Here is a 19,373-nt window from a genome sequence, read left to right as displayed (position 1 = left end):
ACTGTACCTGATGTACTGATATAGAGGATATTTCCATTCAAAGTAACACTGTACCTGATGTACTGATATAGAGGATATTTCCATTCAAAGTAACACTGTACCTGATGTACTGATATAGAGGATATTTCCATTCAAAGTAACACTGTACCTGATGTACTGATATAGTGGATATTTCCATTCAAAGTAACACTGTACCTGATGTACTGATATAGAGGATATTTCCATTCAAAGTAACACTGTACCTGATGTACTGATATAGAGGATGTTTCCATTCAAAGTAACACTTTACCTGATGAACTGATAGTGGATATTTCCATTCAAAGTAACACTGTACCTGATGTACTGATATAGAGGATATTTCCATTCAAAGTAACACTTTACCTGATGTACTGATATAGAGGATATTTCCATTCAAAGTAACACTTTACCTGATGTACTGATATAGAGGATGTTTCCATTCAAAGTAACACTGTACCTGATGTATTGATATAGAGGATATTTCCATTCAAAGTAACACTGTACCTGATGTACTGATATAGTGGATATTTCCATTCAAAGTAACACTGTACCTGATGTACTGATATAGAGGATATTTCCATTCAAAGTAACACTGTACCTGATGTACTGATATAGAGGATATTTCCATTCAAAGTAACACTTTACCTGATGTACTGATATAGAGGATGTTTCCATTCAAAGTAACACTTTACCTGATGAACTGATAGTGGATATTTCCATTCAAAGTAACACTGTACCTGATGTACTGATATAGAGGATATTTCCATTCAAAGTAACACTTTACCTGATGTACTGATATAGAGGATATTTCCATTCAAAGTAACACTTTACCTGATGTACTGATATAGAAGATGTTTCCATTCAAAGTAACACTGTACCTGATGTATTGATATAGAGGATATTTCCATTCAAAGTAACACTTTACCTGATGTACTGATACAGTGGATGTTTCCATTCAAAGTAACACTGTACCTGATGTACTGATATAGAGGATATTTCCATTCAAAGTAACACTGTACCTGATGTACTGATATAGAGGATATTTCCATTCAAAGTAACACTGTACCTGATGTACTGATACAGTGGATCTTTCCATTCAAAGTAACACTTTACCTGCTGTACTGATATAGAGGATATTTCCATTCAAAGTAACACTGTACCTGATGTACTGATATAGAGGATATTTCCATTCAAAGTAACACTGTACCTGATGTACTGATATAGAGGATATTTCCATTCAAAGTAACACTGTACCTGATGAACTGATATAGAGGATATTTCCATTCAAAGTAACACTGTACCTGATGTACTGATACAGTGGATATTTCCATTCAAAGTAACACTGTACCTGATGTACTGATATAGAGGATATTTCCATTCAAAGTAACACTGTACCTGATGTACTGATATAGAGGATATTTCCATTCAAAGTAACACTGTACCTGATGTACTGATATAGAGGATATTTCCATTCAAAGTAACACTGTACCTGATGTACTGATATAGTGGATATTTCCATTCAAAGTAACACTGTACCTGATGTACTGATATAGAGGATATTTCCATTCAAAGTAACACTGTACCTGATGTACTGATATAGAGGATGTTTCCATTCAAAGTAACACTTTACCTGATGAACTGATAGTGGATATTTCCATTCAAAGTAACACTGTACCTGATGTACTGATATAGAGGATATTTCCATTCAAAGTAACACTTTACCTGATGTACTGATATAGAGGATATTTCCATTCAAAGTAACACTTTACCTGATGTACTGATATAGAGGATGTTTCCATTCAAAGTAACACTGTACCTGATGTATTGATATAGAGGATATTTCCATTCAAAGTAACACTGTACCTGATGTACTGATATAGTGGATATTTCCATTCAAAGTAACACTGTACCTGATGTACTGATATAGAGGATATTTCCATTCAAAGTAACACTGTACCTGATGTACTGATATAGAGGATATTTCCATTCAAAGTAACACTTTACCTGATGTACTGATATAGAGGATGTTTCCATTCAAAGTAACACTTTACCTGATGAACTGATAGTGGATATTTCCATTCAAAGTAACACTGTACCTGATGTACTGATATAGAGGATATTTCCATTCAAAGTAACACTTTACCTGATGTACTGATATAGAGGATATTTCCATCCAAAGTAACACTTTACCTGATGTACTGATATAGAAGATGTTTCCATTCAAAGTAACACTGTACCTGATGTATTGATATAGAGGATATTTCCATTCAAAGTAACACTTTACCTGATGTACTGATACAGTGGATGTTTCCATTCAAAGTAACACTGTACCTGATGTACTGATATAGAGGATATTTCCATTCAAAGTAACACTGTACCTGATGTACTGATATAGAGGATATTTCCATTCAAAGTAACACTGTACCTGATGTACTGATATAGAGGATATTTCCATTCAAAGTAACACTGTACCTGATGTACTGATACAGTGGATCTTTCCATTCAAAGTAACACTTTACCTGCTGTACTGATATAGAGGATATTTCCATTCAAAGTAACACTGTACCTGATGTACTGATATAGAGGATATTTCCATTCAAAGTAACACTGTACCTGATGTACTGATATAGAGGATATTTCCATTCAAAGTAACACTGTACCTGATGAACTGATATAGAGGATATTTCCATTCAAAGTAACACTGTACCTGATGTACTGATACAGTGGATATTTCCATTCAAAGTAACACTGTACCTGATGTACTGATATAGAGGATATTTCCATTCAAAGTAACACTGTACCTGATGTACTGATATAGAGGATATTTCCATTCAAAGTAACACTGTACCTGATGTACTGATATAGAGGATATTTCCATTCAAAGTAACACTGTACCTGATGTACTGATATAGTGGATATTTCCATTCAAAGTAACACTGTACCTGATGTACTGATATAGAGGATATTTCCATTCAAAGTAACACTGTACCTGATGTACTGATATAGAGGATGTTTCCATTCAAAGTAACACTTTACCTGATGAACTGATAGTGGATATTTCCATTCAAAGTAACACTGTACCTGATGTACTGATATAGAGGATATTTCCATTCAAAGTAACACTTTACCTGATGTACTGATATAGAGGATATTTCCATTCAAAGTAACACTTTACCTGATGTACTGATATAGAGGATGTTTCCATTCAAAGTAACACTGTACCTGATGTATTGATATAGAGGATATTTCCATTCAAAGTAACACTGTACCTGATGTACTGATATAGTGGATATTTCCATTCAAAGTAACACTGTACCTGATGTACTGATATAGAGGATATTTCCATTCAAAGTAACACTGTACCTGATGTACTGATATAGAGGATATTTCCATTCAAAGTAACACTTTACCTGATGTACTGATATAGAGGATGTTTCCATTCAAAGTAACACTTTACCTGATGAACTGATAGTGGATATTTCCATTCAAAGTAACACTGTACCTGATGTACTGATATAGAGGATATTTCCATTCAAAGTAACACTTTACCTGATGTACTGATATAGAGGATATTTCCATTCAAAGTAACACTTTACCTGATGTACTGATATAGAAGATGTTTCCATTCAAAGTAACACTGTACCTGATGTATTGATATAGAGGATATTTCCATTCAAAGTAACACTTTACCTGATGTACTGATACAGTGGATGTTTCCATTCAAAGTAACACTGTACCTGATGTACTGATATAGAGGATATTTCCATTCAAAGTAACACTGTACCTGATGTACTGATATAGAGGATATTTCCATTCAAAGTAACACTGTACCTGATGTACTGATACAGTGGATCTTTCCATTCAAAGTAACACTTTACCTGCTGTACTGATATAGAGGATATTTCCATTCAAAGTAACACTGTACCTGATGTACTGATATAGAGGATATTTCCATTCAAAGTAACACTGTACCTGATGTACTGATATAGAGGATATTTCCATTCAAAGTAACACTGTACCTGATGAACTGATATAGAGGATATTTCCATTCAAAGTAACACTGTACCTGATGTACTGATACAGTGGATATTTCCATTCAAAGTAACACTGTACCTGATGTACTGATATAGAGGATATTTCCATTCAAAGTAACACTGTACCTGATGTACTGATATAGAGGATATTTCCATTCAAAGTAACACTGTACCTGATGTACTGATATAGAGGATATTTCCATTCAAAGTAACACTGTACCTGATGTACTGATATAGTGGATATTTCCATTCAAAGTAACACTGTACCTGATGTACTGATATAGAGGATATTTCCATTCAAAGTAACACTGTACCTGATGTACTGATATAGAGGATGTTTCCATTCAAAGTAACACTTTACCTGATGAACTGATAGTGGATATTTCCATTCAAAGTAACACTGTACCTGATGTACTGATATAGAGGATATTTCCATTCAAAGTAACACTTTACCTGATGTACTGATATAGAGGATATTTCCATTCAAAGTAACACTTTACCTGATGTACTGATATAGAGGATGTTTCCATTCAAAGTAACACTGTACCTGATGTATTGATATAGAGGATATTTCCATTCAAAGTAACACTGTACCTGATGTACTGATATAGTGGATATTTCCATTCAAAGTAACACTGTACCTGATGTACTGATATAGAGGATATTTCCATTCAAAGTAACACTTTACCTGATGTACTGATATAGAGGATGTTTCCATTCAAAGTAACACTTTACCTGATGAACTGATAGTGGATATTTCCATTCAAAGTAACACTGTACCTGATGTACTGATATAGAGGATATTTCCATTCAAAGTAACACTTTACCTGATGTACTGATATAGAGGATATTTCCATCCAAAGTAACACTTTACCTGATGTACTGATATAGAAGATGTTTCCATTCAAAGTAACACTGTACCTGATGTATTGATATAGAGGATATTTCCATTCAAAGTAACACTTTACCTGATGTACTGATACAGTGGATGTTTCCATTCAAAGTAACACTGTACCTGATGTACTGATATAGAGGATATTTCCATTCAAAGTAACACTGTACCTGATGTACTGATATAGAGGATATTTCCATTCAAAGTAACACTGTACCTGATGTACTGATATAGAGGATATTTCCATTCAAAGTAACACTGTACCTGATGTACTGATACAGTGGATCTTTCCATTCAAAGTAACACTTTACCTGCTGTACTGATATAGAGGATATTTCCATTCAAAGTAACACTGTACCTGATGTACTGATATAGAGGATATTTCCATTCAAAGTAACACTGTACCTGATGTACTGATATAGAGGATATTTCCATTCAAAGTAACACTGTACCTGATGAACTGATATAGAGGATATTTCCATTCAAAGTAACACTGTACCTGATGTACTGATACAGTGGATATTTCCATTCAAAGTAACACTGTACCTGATGTACTGATATAGAGGATATTTCCATTCAAAGTAACACTGTACCTGATGTACTGATATAGAGGATATTTCCATTCAAAGTAACACTGTACCTGATGTACTGATATAGAGGATATTTCCATTCAAAGTAACACTGTACCTGATGTACTGATATAGTGGATATTTCCATTCAAAGTAACACTGTACCTGATGTACTGATATAGAGGATATTTCCATTCAAAGTAACACTGTACCTGATGTACTGATATAGAGGATGTTTCCATTCAAAGTAACACTTTACCTGATGAACTGATAGTGGATATTTCCATTCAAAGTAACACTGTACCTGATGTACTGATATAGAGGATATTTCCATTCAAAGTAACACTTTACCTGATGTACTGATATAGAGGATATTTCCATTCAAAGTAACACTTTACCTGATGTACTGATATAGAGGATGTTTCCATTCAAAGTAACACTGTACCTGATGTATTGATATAGAGGATATTTCCATTCAAAGTAACACTGTACCTGATGTACTGATATAGTGGATATTTCCATTCAAAGTAACACTGTACCTGATGTACTGATATAGAGGATATTTCCATTCAAAGTAACACTGTACCTGATGTACTGATATAGAGGATATTTCCATTCAAAGTAACACTTTACCTGATGTACTGATATAGAGGATGTTTCCATTCAAAGTAACACTTTACCTGATGAACTGATAGTGGATATTTCCATTCAAAGTAACACTGTACCTGATGTACTGATATAGAGGATATTTCCATTCAAAGTAACACTTTACCTGATGTACTGATATAGAGGATATTTCCATTCAAAGTAACACTTTACCTGATGTACTGATATAGAAGATGTTTCCATTCAAAGTAACACTGTACCTGATGTATTGATATAGAGGATATTTCCATTCAAAGTAACACTTTACCTGATGTACTGATACAGTGGATGTTTCCATTCAAAGTAACACTGTACCTGATGTACTGATATAGAGGATATTTCCATTCAAAGTAACACTGTACCTGATGTACTGATATAGAGGATATTTCCATTCAAAGTAACACTGTACCTGATGTACTGATATAGAGGATGTTTCCATTCAAAGTAACACTGTACCTAATGTACTGATATAGAGGATATTTCCATTCAAAGTAACACTGTACCTGATGTACTGATATAGAGGATATTTCCATTCAAAGTAACACTGTACCTGATGTACTGATATAGAGGATATTTCCATTCAAAGTAACACTTTACCTGATGTACTGATATAGAGGATGTTTCCATTCAAAGTGACACTTTACCTGATGAACTGATAGTGGATATTTCCATTCAAAGTAACACTGTACCTGATGTACTGATATAGAGGATATTTCCATTCAAAGTAACACTTTACCTGATGTACTGATATAGAGGATATTTCCATTCAAAGTAACACTTTACCTGATGTACTGATATAGAGGATGTTTCCATTCAAAGTAACACTTTACCTGATGTACTGATATAGAGGATATTTCCATTCAAAGTAACACTGTACCTGATGTACTGATATAGAGGATATTTCCATTCAAAGTAACACTGTACCTGATGTACTGATATAGAGGATGTTTCCATTCAAAGTAACACTGTACCTGATGTACTGATATAGAGGATGTTTCCATTCAAAGTAACACTGTACCTGATGTATTGATATAGAGGATATTTCCATTCAAAGTAACACTTTACCTGATGTACTGATACAGTGGATGTTTCCATTCAAAGTAACACTGTACCTGATGTACTGATATAGAGGATATTTCCATTCAAAGTAACACTGTACCTGATGTACTGATATAGAGGATATTTCCATTCAAAGTAACACTGTACCTGATGTACTGATATAGAGGATATTTCCATTCAAAGTAACACTGTACCTGATGTACTGATATAGAGGATGTTTCCATTCAAAGTAACACTGTACCTGATGTACTGATATAGAGGATGTTTCCATTCAAAGTAACACTGTACCTGATGTACTGATATAGAGGATATTTCCATTCAAAGTAACACTTTACCTGATGTACTGATACAGTGGATGTTTCCATTCAAAGTAACACTGTACCTGATGTACTGATAGAGTGGATATTTCCATTTAAAGTAACACTGTACCTGATGTACTGATATAGAGGATATTTCCATTCAAAGTAACACTGTACCTGATGTACTGATATAGAGGATATTTCCATTCAAAGTAACACTGTACCTGATGTACTGATATAGAGGATGTTTCCATTCAAAGTAACACTGTACCTGATGTACTGATATAGAGGATGTTTCCATTCAAAGTAACACTGTACCTGATGTACTGATATAGAGGATATTTCCATTCAAAGTAACACTTTACCTGATGTACTGATATAGAGGATGTTTCCATTCAAAGTAACACTGTTCCTGATGTACTGATATAGAGGATATTTCCATTCAAAGTAACACTTTACCTGATGTACTGATATAGAGGATGTTTCCATTCAAAGTAACACTTTATCTGCTGTACTGATATAGAGGATATTTCCATTCAAAGTAACACTTTACCTGCTGTACTGATATAGAGGATATTTCCATTCAAAGTAACACTGTACCTGATGTACTGATATAGAGTATATTTCCATTCAAAGTAACACTGTACCTGATGTACTGATACAGTGGATGTTTCCATTCAAAGTAACACTTTACCTGCTGTACTGATATAGAGGATATTTCCATTCAAAGTAACACTGTACCTGATGTACTGATACAGTGGATGTTTCCATTCAAAGTAACACTTTACCTGATGTACTGATATAGAGGATATTTCCATTCAAAGTAACACTGTACCTGATGTACTGATACAGTGGATGTTTCCATTCAAAGTAACACTTTACCTGCTGTACTGATATAGAGGATATTTCCATTCAAAGTAACACTGTACCTGATGTACTGATACAGTGGATGTTTCCATTCAAAGTAACACTTTACCTGATGTACTGATATAGAGGATATTTCCATTCAAAGTAACACTGTACCTGATGTACTGATACAGTGGATGTTTCCATTCAAAGTAACACTTTACCTGATGTACTGATATAGAGGATATTTCCATTCAAAGTAACACTGTACCTGATGTACTGATACAGTGGATATTTCCATTCAAAGTAACACTGTACCTGATGTACTGATATAGAGGATATTTCCATTCAAAGTAACACTGCACCTGATGTACTGATATAGAGGATATTTCCATTCAAAGTAACACTGTACCTGATGTACTGATATAGAGGATATTTCCATTCAAAGTAACACTGTACCTGATGTACTGATATAGAGGATATTTCCATTCAAAGTAACACTGTACCTGATGTACTGATATAGAGGATATTTCCATTCAAAGTAACACTGTACCTGATGTACTGATATAGAGGATGTTTCCATTCAAAGTAACACTTTACCTGATGAACTGATAGTGGATATTTCCATTCAAAGTAACACTGTACCTGATGTACTGATATAGAGGATATTTCCATTCAAAGTAACACTTTACCTGATGTACTGATATAGAGGATATTTCCATTCAAAGTAACACTTTACCTGATGTACTGATATAGAGGATGTTTCCATTCAAAGTAACACTGTACCTGATGTATTGATATAGAGGATATTTCCATTCAAATTAACACTGTACCTGATGTACTGATATAGTGGATATTTCCATTCAAAGTAACACTGTACCTGATGTACTGATATAGAGGATATTTCCATTCAAAGTAACACTGTACCTGATGTACTGATATAGAGGATATTTCCATTCAAAGTAACACTTTACCTGATGTACTGATATAGAGGATGTTTCCATTCAAAGTAACACTTTACCTGATGAACTGATAGTGGATATTTCCATTCAAAGTAACACTGTACCTGATGTACTGATATAGAGGATATTTCCATTCAAAGTAACACTTTACCTGATGTACTGATATAGAGGATATTTCCATTCAAAGTAACACTTTACCTGATGTACTGATATAGAAGATGTTTCCATTCAAAGTAACACTGTACCTGATGTATTGATATAGAGGATATTTCCATTCAAAGTAACACTTTACCTGATGTACTGATACAGTGGATGTTTCCATTCAAAGTAACACTGTACCTGATGTACTGATATAGAGGATATTTCCATTCAAAGTAACACTGTACCTGATGTACTGATATAGAGGATATTTCCATTCAAAGTAACACTGTACCTGATGTACTGATATAGAGGATGTTTCCATTCAAAGTAACACTGTACCTGATGTACTGATATAGAGGATATTTCCATTCAAAGTAACACTGTACCTGATGTACTGATATAGAGGATATTTCCATTCAAAGTAACACTGTACCTGATGTACTGATATAGAGGATATTTCCATTCAAAGTAACACTTTACCTGATGTACTGATATAGAGGATGTTTCCATTCAAAGTGACACTTTACCTGATGAACTGATAGTGGATATTTCCATTCAAAGTAACACTGTACCTGATGTACTGATATAGAGGATATTTCCATTCAAAGTAACACTTTACCTGATGTACTGATATAGAGGATATTTCCATTCAAAGTAACACTTTACCTGATGTACTGATATAGAGGATGTTTCCATTCAAAGTAACACTTTACCTGATGTACTGATATAGAGGATATTTCCATTCAAAGTAACACTGTACCTGATGTACTGATATAGAGGATATTTCCATTCAAAGTAACACTGTACCTGATGTACTGATATAGAGGATGTTTCCATTCAAAGTAACACTGTACCTGATGTACTGATATAGAGGATGTTTCCATTCAAAGTAACACTGTACCTGATGTATTGATATAGAGGATATTTCCATTCAAAGTAACACTTTACCTGATGTACTGATACAGTGGATGTTTCCATTCAAAGTAACACTGTACCTGATGTACTGATATAGAGGATATTTCCATTCAAAGTAACACTGTACCTGATGTACTGATATAGAGGATATTTCCATTCAAAGTAACACTGTACCTGATGTACTGATATAGAGGATATTTCCATTCAAAGTAACACTGTACCTGATGTACTGATATAGAGGATGTTTCCATTCAAAGTAACACTGTACCTGATGTACTGATATAGAGGATGTTTCCATTCAAAGTAACACTGTACCTGATGTACTGATATAGAGGATATTTCCATTCAAAGTAACACTTTACCTGATGTACTGATACAGTGGATGTTTCCATTCAAAGTAACACTGTACCTGATGTACTGATAGAGTGGATATTTCCATTTAAAGTAACACTGTACCTGATGTACTGATATAGAGGATATTTCCATTCAAAGTAACACTGTACCTGATGTACTGATATAGAGGATATTTCCATTCAAAGTAACACTGTACCTGATGTACTGATATAGAGGATGTTTCCATTCAAAGTAACACTGTACCTGATGTACTGATATAGAGGATGTTTCCATTCAAAGTAACACTGTACCTGATGTACTGATATAGAGGATATTTCCATTCAAAGTAACACTTTACCTGATGTACTGATATAGAGGATGTTTCCATTCAAAGTAACACTGTACCTGATGTACTGATATAGAGGATATTTCCATTCAAAGTAACACTTTACCTGATGTACTGATATAGAGGATGTTTCCATTCAAAGTAACACTTTACCTGCTGTACTGATATAGAGGATATTTCCATTCAAAGTAACACTTTACCTGATGTACTGATATAGAGGATATTTCCATTCAAAGTAACACTGTACCTGATGTACTGATATAGAGTATATTTCCATTCAAAGTAACACTGTACCTGATGTACTGATACAGTGGATGTTTCCATTCAAAGTAACACTTTACCTGCTGTACTGATATAGAGGATATTTCCATTCAAAGTAACACTGTACCTGATGTACTGATACAGTGGATGTTTCCATTCAAAGTAACACTTTACCTGATGTACTGATATAGAGGATATTTCCATTCAAAGTAACACTGTACCTGATGTACTGATACAGTGGATGTTTCCATTCAAAGTAACACTTTACCTGCTGTACTGATATAGAGGATATTTCCATTCAAAGTAACACTGTACCTGATGTACTGATACAGTGGATGTTTCCATTCAAAGTAACACTTTACCTGATGTACTGATATAGAGGATATTTCCATTCAAAGTAACACTACCTGATGTACTGATATAGTGTATGTTTCCATTCAGAGTAACACTTTACCTGATGAACAGAAGTTATCAAGGGTAAAACCCTAGGTTAAGAGAAGCAGTAGTACAAATTCTAAGAAGGCTATATAAAAAAATCATTGAGAATACAGTCTGCAACCAATTGGAAATATGCCTAGTGTAAAATAATATAGTTTGAATTTAGTCTGGTTTTAGTTCAAATTCTGTGGATACATGCCTAATTTATTTGATAGTTTACATCAAAGCTCAGAAGGTATAACCACTGATATGGTCATGTTGATTTAGAAAAGGTATTTGGCAAGTGGATCATTCGATTTTGTGCAAAAGGTTATCTCTTTTGAGATTAAATTCAACTGATTGACTTGAGTTGTAATTACCAAATAGAAAGTAGCTTCTCATGGGTCGGTGGTTCTTCCCGGAATTTTCCCATGTTCTTCTTCCACTGACCACCATGCATAGCCTATTGTGTGCTGAAAAATGGAGATAAACCCCACAACCGCAACCACCACCAAATAGAAATTGTTAGAAACATATTCATTATTAGACCATTCCAGTCGTACTGGGCATGTAACTGCAAGAAAAAAGTCTCCTTCTGTAATTTTTCTGCCTATAGGAGCATATTATGAAGATAAGTTTATTTGGGAGAAAAGTTTAAATAGTTTCAAGTTTGAAGGAATTGGAAGAATTTTATATCTGAGATGTGCCATTGAATCAATAATTTTTGTAGATAATTATTAACATGAAGGGGAATCTTATTCTTGAATGATTTCACTATATGATTTGCAGACAGAAATATATTTGCTTTCATAGACCATTTCGTCTAAACTTGGTTTCTTTCTTTTGAATAAGAAAACAATATTCCACATCCAGATATGGAATTTGAGCCATCTACAGGTGAACTGCGGGACTTGACACATTAGTTACTTTAATTTGGGCAGGATTGTCTTGTCCCACAAGCATGTGCCTTAGAAGCAATACTGGAAGTGATAAATGAAAAATAGGAATAAATTTTTAAAAAATTGCAGATATGGTAAAATCACCTATTTCTGGATTTAAAGATCTTGGTTCAAACCTTTTATAAAATATATTTGATTTAATTTATATTTGATTTAATTTAATTTTATTTAATTTAATTGTTTGATTGTTAGTTAAAATTTTTTTATTATTATTCCATTACATGTTATAATAATGTAATTTTATTTACTGGAATTTGGGAGCCATGAGTGGCCAAGTGGTCTAAAGCGCTTTCCATTATGGATCACTGCCATCTCACCTCTGTCTATGCCAGTTCAAGTCTCAGATTTAGCCAATGTGGGTATGTGAGAAAGCTTGCCAGTAGCTTCTTGTGGGTCGGTGGTTCTTTCCAGGGTTTTCCCGGGTTCTTCCTCCACCATTAATACTGGCCGCCATGTATAGCCTATCGTGTGCTGAAAAATGGCATTAAACCCCACAACAACAACAACAACTGGAATTTGACATTTTCCAGAAATTAGTTTGACCTGACTGGTTTTTTTTTATAAACACCTAATATGAGAACTCGTATCTTAATGCTGACCTAATTCCTGGCCTTGATTCAGAATCAGTAAACAACCTTTTTGTATATTTTTGTAGGATTTATTCAATGAAATTGAGGCTGTACTGGGAGTACTTGACCTTAGACATGTACATAGCTTCTAGAAAGTGATCACATGACCCTCATACAGGAATCTGTTTTGCATCTTAAATTAGTGTATAACCTTTTTCTATAGAGAATTTAGTCAGTCAGGCTTTTTAAACACTTGGACATCAAGGTGTTTCTTCTGTTATGAACAGCTGGAGTTTAATTTTGATTTTTCTTCAGCTTATTTGGATTCTAAGATTTAATTCTTTTCTTTAAATGCTCATACAGAATTCTTGGACAAAGACATTTATTGAAATTTTATTCGGAATTCAAACACCAGAATATTTTCTTTGGTTCAACAAAGAACTGTTGACACTTCAGTGCTATACTGACTACAGTATAGGTCATTGCCTTACATTTTGCATTTTGTCGGGACTCAATTTTTCATTCTTGGGTTATTCTTGGATTATTTTTGGATTTGAGTCTTAAACCATAAGTTCTTTTTCTCATTTTTACCTTGTTTTCCTAGGGAAATAAATTATTTGTTAAATTTGTTAAATTTTACAAAGTTTGTTGTCTTAACTTCTTTCTTGTTACTGTTTATGAGAGCCTAAACACATAATTAAGAAAATGGATTGCTTGTCCTTGGATATATGAATTTTGGCTAAATTATTTCAGATTTTTTTAAAAATTTGAATTCCTCTAGTTTTGAAATCCCATGTATTATTTTACAATTTTGAAGTATTTATTGAAATCAGCAAGCTTTTTGTACAATGTCATCAAAAGTGGAAATCTTTCTTTCAAGAGCTACCCATTAACAATTAAACCTTTGGAAAAAAATTGAATTAGTTCCACTTGCCAGAAGCAGAAGCTTCCTTAATGAAGCAAGAAATAAAAAATATTTTGGTCAGGTCTGTATCAGACTCTGACATAAAAGTAAAGGAGTTAAAATTAAAATACAAGATGGAATTAGAGCTAAGGAAGCTGGAACTTCAGAAAGAATAAAAACAAATGCAGTTACAATTTGAGAAAGAGGAAAGAGAGAAAGAAAAACAAATGCAATTAGATAAGGAGGAAAGAAAGAAAGAAAGAAAGAAAGAAAGAAAGAAAGAAGGACAACTGCAGTTACAAAAAGAACAAATGCAGTTGCCAAAGGAAGTAAGAGAGAAAGAGAGAGAGAGATGCAGATGCAGAGAGAGAAGGAAGGGAGGAAATATCAATTTAGAATAAATCGTAGAGTTAGTGCTCTTATTTGTAGTGAAAAGCATCAAAACAGCATGTGTCACTGCAGAATTAGCGATGTTATACATTGGTATTTCGTTCTGTAAAATAAAAGGTTTATGTCAAGGGCATTTTTGTGCTATTTCAGGATAGTTCATCAAGCAAAAAAGTAGCAGATAAGAAACCAGATGCTCAGAGAGACAATTTGAGGTAGTATCAGATACCTACTTTCTTTGTTCTTTCACCAAAACTCTGCATGCATTAACCTCTTTTCATTGTGAATAGATTCCCCAAATATGAAGATTAGCTTAAATACTATTGCATCAGTAGAAAAAGGTATTGTGCTTGATCCATGCATCAGTAGTCAAAGGTCTTGTGCTTGGATCTATGCATCAGTAGAAAAAGGTCTTGTGCTTGGATCCATGCATCAGTAGAAAAAGGTCTTGTGCTTGGATCCATGCATCAATAGTCAAAGGTCTTGTGCTTGGATCCATGCATCAGTAGTCAAAGGTCTTGTGCTTGGAACCATGCATCAGTAGAAAAAGGTCTTGTGCTTGGATCCATGCATCAATAATAATAATAATAATAATGAGGACTTTGGATAGCGCCTAATCTTTAGAAGCTCTAAGCACTTTACAGCATTAGACAATAGTCAAAGGTCTTGTGCTTAGATCCATGCATCAGTAGTCAAAAATCTTGTGCTTGGATCCATGCATCAGTAGAAAAAGGTCTTGTGCTTGGATCCATACATCAATAGTCAAAGGTCTTGTGCTTGGATCCATGCATCAGTAGAAAAAGGTCTTGTGTTTGGATCCATGCATCAATAGTCAAAGGTCTTGTGCTTGGATCCATACATCAGTAGTCAAAGGTCTTGTGCTTGGATCGATGCATCAGTAGAAAAAGGTCTTGTGCTTGGATCCATGCATCAATAGGTAAAGGTCTTGTTCTTGGATCCATCTGTCAGTGAGTCATTCTGTTACTAATGTGGTCTCTTTACACTCTAAGCCACATTTGTTAAACAGCCAATATTTGCGATTCCAACAGTCATTGTTTAATGGAAGTTTTACAGTAACTCATTATTACACAGGTTTCAGTGTCATAGAGGTCCTATTCACACATATTTCAGTGCCATATAGGTCCTATTCACACACACTTCAATGTCATATAGGTACCATTCACACACATTTCAGTGTCATATAGGTCCTATTTGTACACACTTCAGTGTCATACAAGTCCTATTCACACACATTTCAGTGTCATATAGGTCCTGTTCACACATACTTCAGTGTCATATAGGTACCATTCACACACACATCAGTGTCATATAGATCCCATTCACACACTTAAGAGTCTTATAGATTCTATTCACACATTTCTGTGTACTATATGTCCCAAACTTCAGTGTTATATAGATACCATTCACACATTTAATTGTCCTATAGATCCCATTCATACACATTTAAATGTCCTATAGATCCCATTCACACACTTCACTATCATTTAGGTTCTTTTCACATATTTCCATGTCCTATAGGTGCCACACTTCAGTGTTATATAGATCCATTTCACACACTTCAGTGTCCTATAGATCCCATTCACACACTTCATTGTCATATAGATCACATTCACACACTTCAGTGTCATTTAGATCCCATTCACACACTTCAGTGCCCTATGCATTCTATTCATACACATTTACATGTCCTCTAGATCCCATTCACACACATTTAAATGTCCTCTAGATCCCATTCACACACATTTAAATGTCCTATACATTCTATACCCAAACATCTCAGTGATACAGGCCCCATTTACACTGGCTTCAGTGTCATACAGGTCCTAATATGACACACTTTGGATTTAGATTATTTTACCATAGGCATTATGACTTTCACACATGTATACAGAATTTTACATGGTCTTACAATAAATAAGTAAAAACAAATAAAGACTGCCATTTAACCTTTTAATTTCATTTATATCCAAATATTATTCTACATAGTTGATTTCAACAATAATATTTCCATGTAAAGACAAATCATCTTGATATTATTAGGATTAATTATTGTATTGGCATGTTTAAGTTTCAAAACATTGTATTCACATGTTTAAGTAACAGTTTAAAAGTCTTGTATTGGCTTGTTTAAGTAACAGTTTAAAAACATTGTATTGGCATGTTTAAGTAACAGTTTAAAAACATTCTATTGGCATGTTTAAGTAACAGTTTAAAAACATTGTATAGGCATGTTTAAGTAACAGTATAAAAACATTGTATTGGCATGTTTAAGTAACACTTTAAAAACATTGTATTGGCATGTTTAAGTAACACTTTAAAAACATTGTATTGGCATGTTTAAGTAACAGTCTAAAAACATTGTATTGGAATGTTTAAGTAACAGTTTAAAAACATTGCATTGGAATGTTTAAGTAACAGTATAAAAACATTGTATTGCATGTTTAAGTAACAGTATAAAACATTGTATTGGCTTGTTTAAGTAACAGTTTAAAAACATTCCATTGGCATGTTTAAGTAACAGTTTAAAAACATTGCATTGGAATGTTTAAGTAACAGTATAAAAACATTGTATAGGCATGTTTAAGTAACAGTATAAAAACATTGTATTGGCATGTTTAAGTAACACTTTAAAAACATTGTATTGGCATGTTTAAGTAACACTTTAAAAACATTGTATTGGCATGTTTAAGTAACAGTCTAAAAACATTGTATAGGCATGTTTAATTAACAGTATAAAAACATTGTATAGGCATGTTTAAGTAACAATTTAAAAACATTGTATTGGCATGTTTAAGTAACAGTGTAAAAACATTGCATTGGCATGTTTAAGTAACAGTTTAAAAACATTGCATTGGAATGTTTAAGTAACAGTATAAAAACATTGTATAGGCATGTTTAAGTAACAGTATAAAAACATTGTATTGGCATGTTTAAGTAACACTTTAAAAACATTGTATTGGCATGTTTAATTAACAGTTTAAAAACATTGCATTGGAATGTTTAAGTAACAGTATAAAAACATTGTATAGGCATGTTTAAGTAACAGTATAAAAACATTGTATTGGCATGTTTAAGTAACACTTTAAAAACATTGCATTGGAATGTTTAAGTAACAGTATAAAAACATTGTATAGGCATGTTTAAGTAACAGTATAAAAACATTGTATTGGCATGTTTAAGTAACACTTTAAAAACATTGTATTGGCATGTTTAAGTAACAGTTTAAAAACATTGCATTGGAATGTTTAAGTAACAGTATAAAAACATTGTATAGGCATGTTTAAGTAACAGTATAAAAACATTGTATTGGCATGTTTAAGTAACACTTTAAAAACATTGTATTGCCATGTTTAAGTAACAATTTAAAAACATTGTATTGGCATGTTTAAGTCACAGTTTAAAAACATTGCATTGGAATGTTTAAGTAACAGTATAAAAACATTGTATAGGCATGTTTAAGTAACAGTATAAAAACATTGTATTGGCATGTTTAAGTAACAGTATAAAAACATTGTATAGGCATGTTTAAGTAACAGTATAAAAACATTGTATTGGCATGTTTAAGTAACACTTTAAAAACATTGTATTGGCATGTTTAAGTAACAGTTTAAAAACATTGCATTGTAATGTTTAAGTAACAGTATAAAAACATTGTATAGGCATGTGTAAGTAACAGTATAAAAACATTGTATTGGCATGTTTAAGTAACAGTATAAAAACATTGTATTGGCATGTTTAAGTAACAATTTAAAAACATTGTATTGGCATGTTTAAGTAACAGTTTAAAAACATTGCATTGGCATGTTTAAGTAACAGTTTAAAAACATTGCATTGGAATGTTTAAGTAACAGTATAAAAACATTGTATAGGCATGTTTAAGTAACAGTATAAAAACATTGTATTGGCATGTTTAAGTAACACTTTAAAAACATTGTATTGCCATGTTTAAGTAACAGTTTAAAAACATTGCATTGGTATGTTTAAGTAACAGTTTAAAAACATTGCATTGCCATGTTTAAGTAACAGTCTAAAAACATTGTATTGGCATGTTTAAGTAACAGTCTAAAAACATTGCATTGGCATGTTTAAATAACAGTTTTAAAACATTGTATTGGCTTGTGTAAGTAACAGTTTAAAAACATTGTATTGGGATGTTTAAATAACAGTTTAAAAATATTATATTGGGATCTTTAAGTAACAGCTTAAAAATATTGTATTGGCACGTTTAAGTAACAGTTTTAAAACATTGTATTACCTTGTGTAAGTAACAGTTTAAAAACATTGTATTGGCTTGTTTAAGTAACAGTTTAAAAACATTGTATTGGGATGTTTAAATAACAGTTTAAAAATATTGTATTGGCTTGTTTAAGTAACAGTTTAAAAACATTGTATTGGCTTGTTTAAGTAACAGTTTAAAAACATTGCATTGGCATGTTTAAGTAACAGTTTAAAAACATTGTATTGGGATGTTTAAATAACAGTTTAAAAATATTGTATTGGGATGTTTAAGTAACAGTTTAAAAACATTGTATCGGCTTCTTTAAGTAACAGTTTAAAAACATTGCATTGGCATGTTTAAGTAACAGTTTAAAAACATTGTATTGGGATGTTTAAGTAACAGTTTAAAAATATTGTATTGGGATGTTTAAACAAAAGTTTAAAAACATTGTATTGGCTTGTTTAAGTAACAGTTTAAAAGCATTGTTTTGGGATGTTTAAGTAACAGCATAAAAACATTGTATTGGCTTGTTTCAGTAACAGTTTCAAAACATTGTATTGGCTTGTTTAAGTAACAG

The 19,373-nt window shown here is 33.0% G+C and overlaps 1 protein-coding gene across 1 annotated transcript in view; it reads left to right on the top strand.

The window, feature by feature from the left end:
- The window catches only part of LOC149777629 (putative RNA-binding protein 18), a 124,668-nt gene that overhangs the window by 84,752 nt on the left and 20,543 nt on the right, over nt 1-19,373 (top strand). The window contains exon 5 of the mRNA XM_089938689.1: nt 14,710-14,771. Coding sequence (XP_089794815.1) covers nt 14,710-14,771 — 62 coding nt within the window. The remainder of the gene's footprint in view (nt 1-14,709; nt 14,772-19,373) is intronic.

This window comes from Sinohyriopsis cumingii, chromosome 17, assembly GCF_028554795.1.
Source record: "Sinohyriopsis cumingii isolate HCF-2022 chromosome 17, ASM2855479v2, whole genome shotgun sequence".
Classification (NCBI taxonomy): domain Eukaryota; kingdom Metazoa; phylum Mollusca; class Bivalvia; order Unionida; family Unionidae; genus Sinohyriopsis; species Sinohyriopsis cumingii.
The sequence above is the reverse complement of the archived record's forward strand: the minus strand, read 5'-3'. Positions and strand labels throughout refer to the sequence as shown.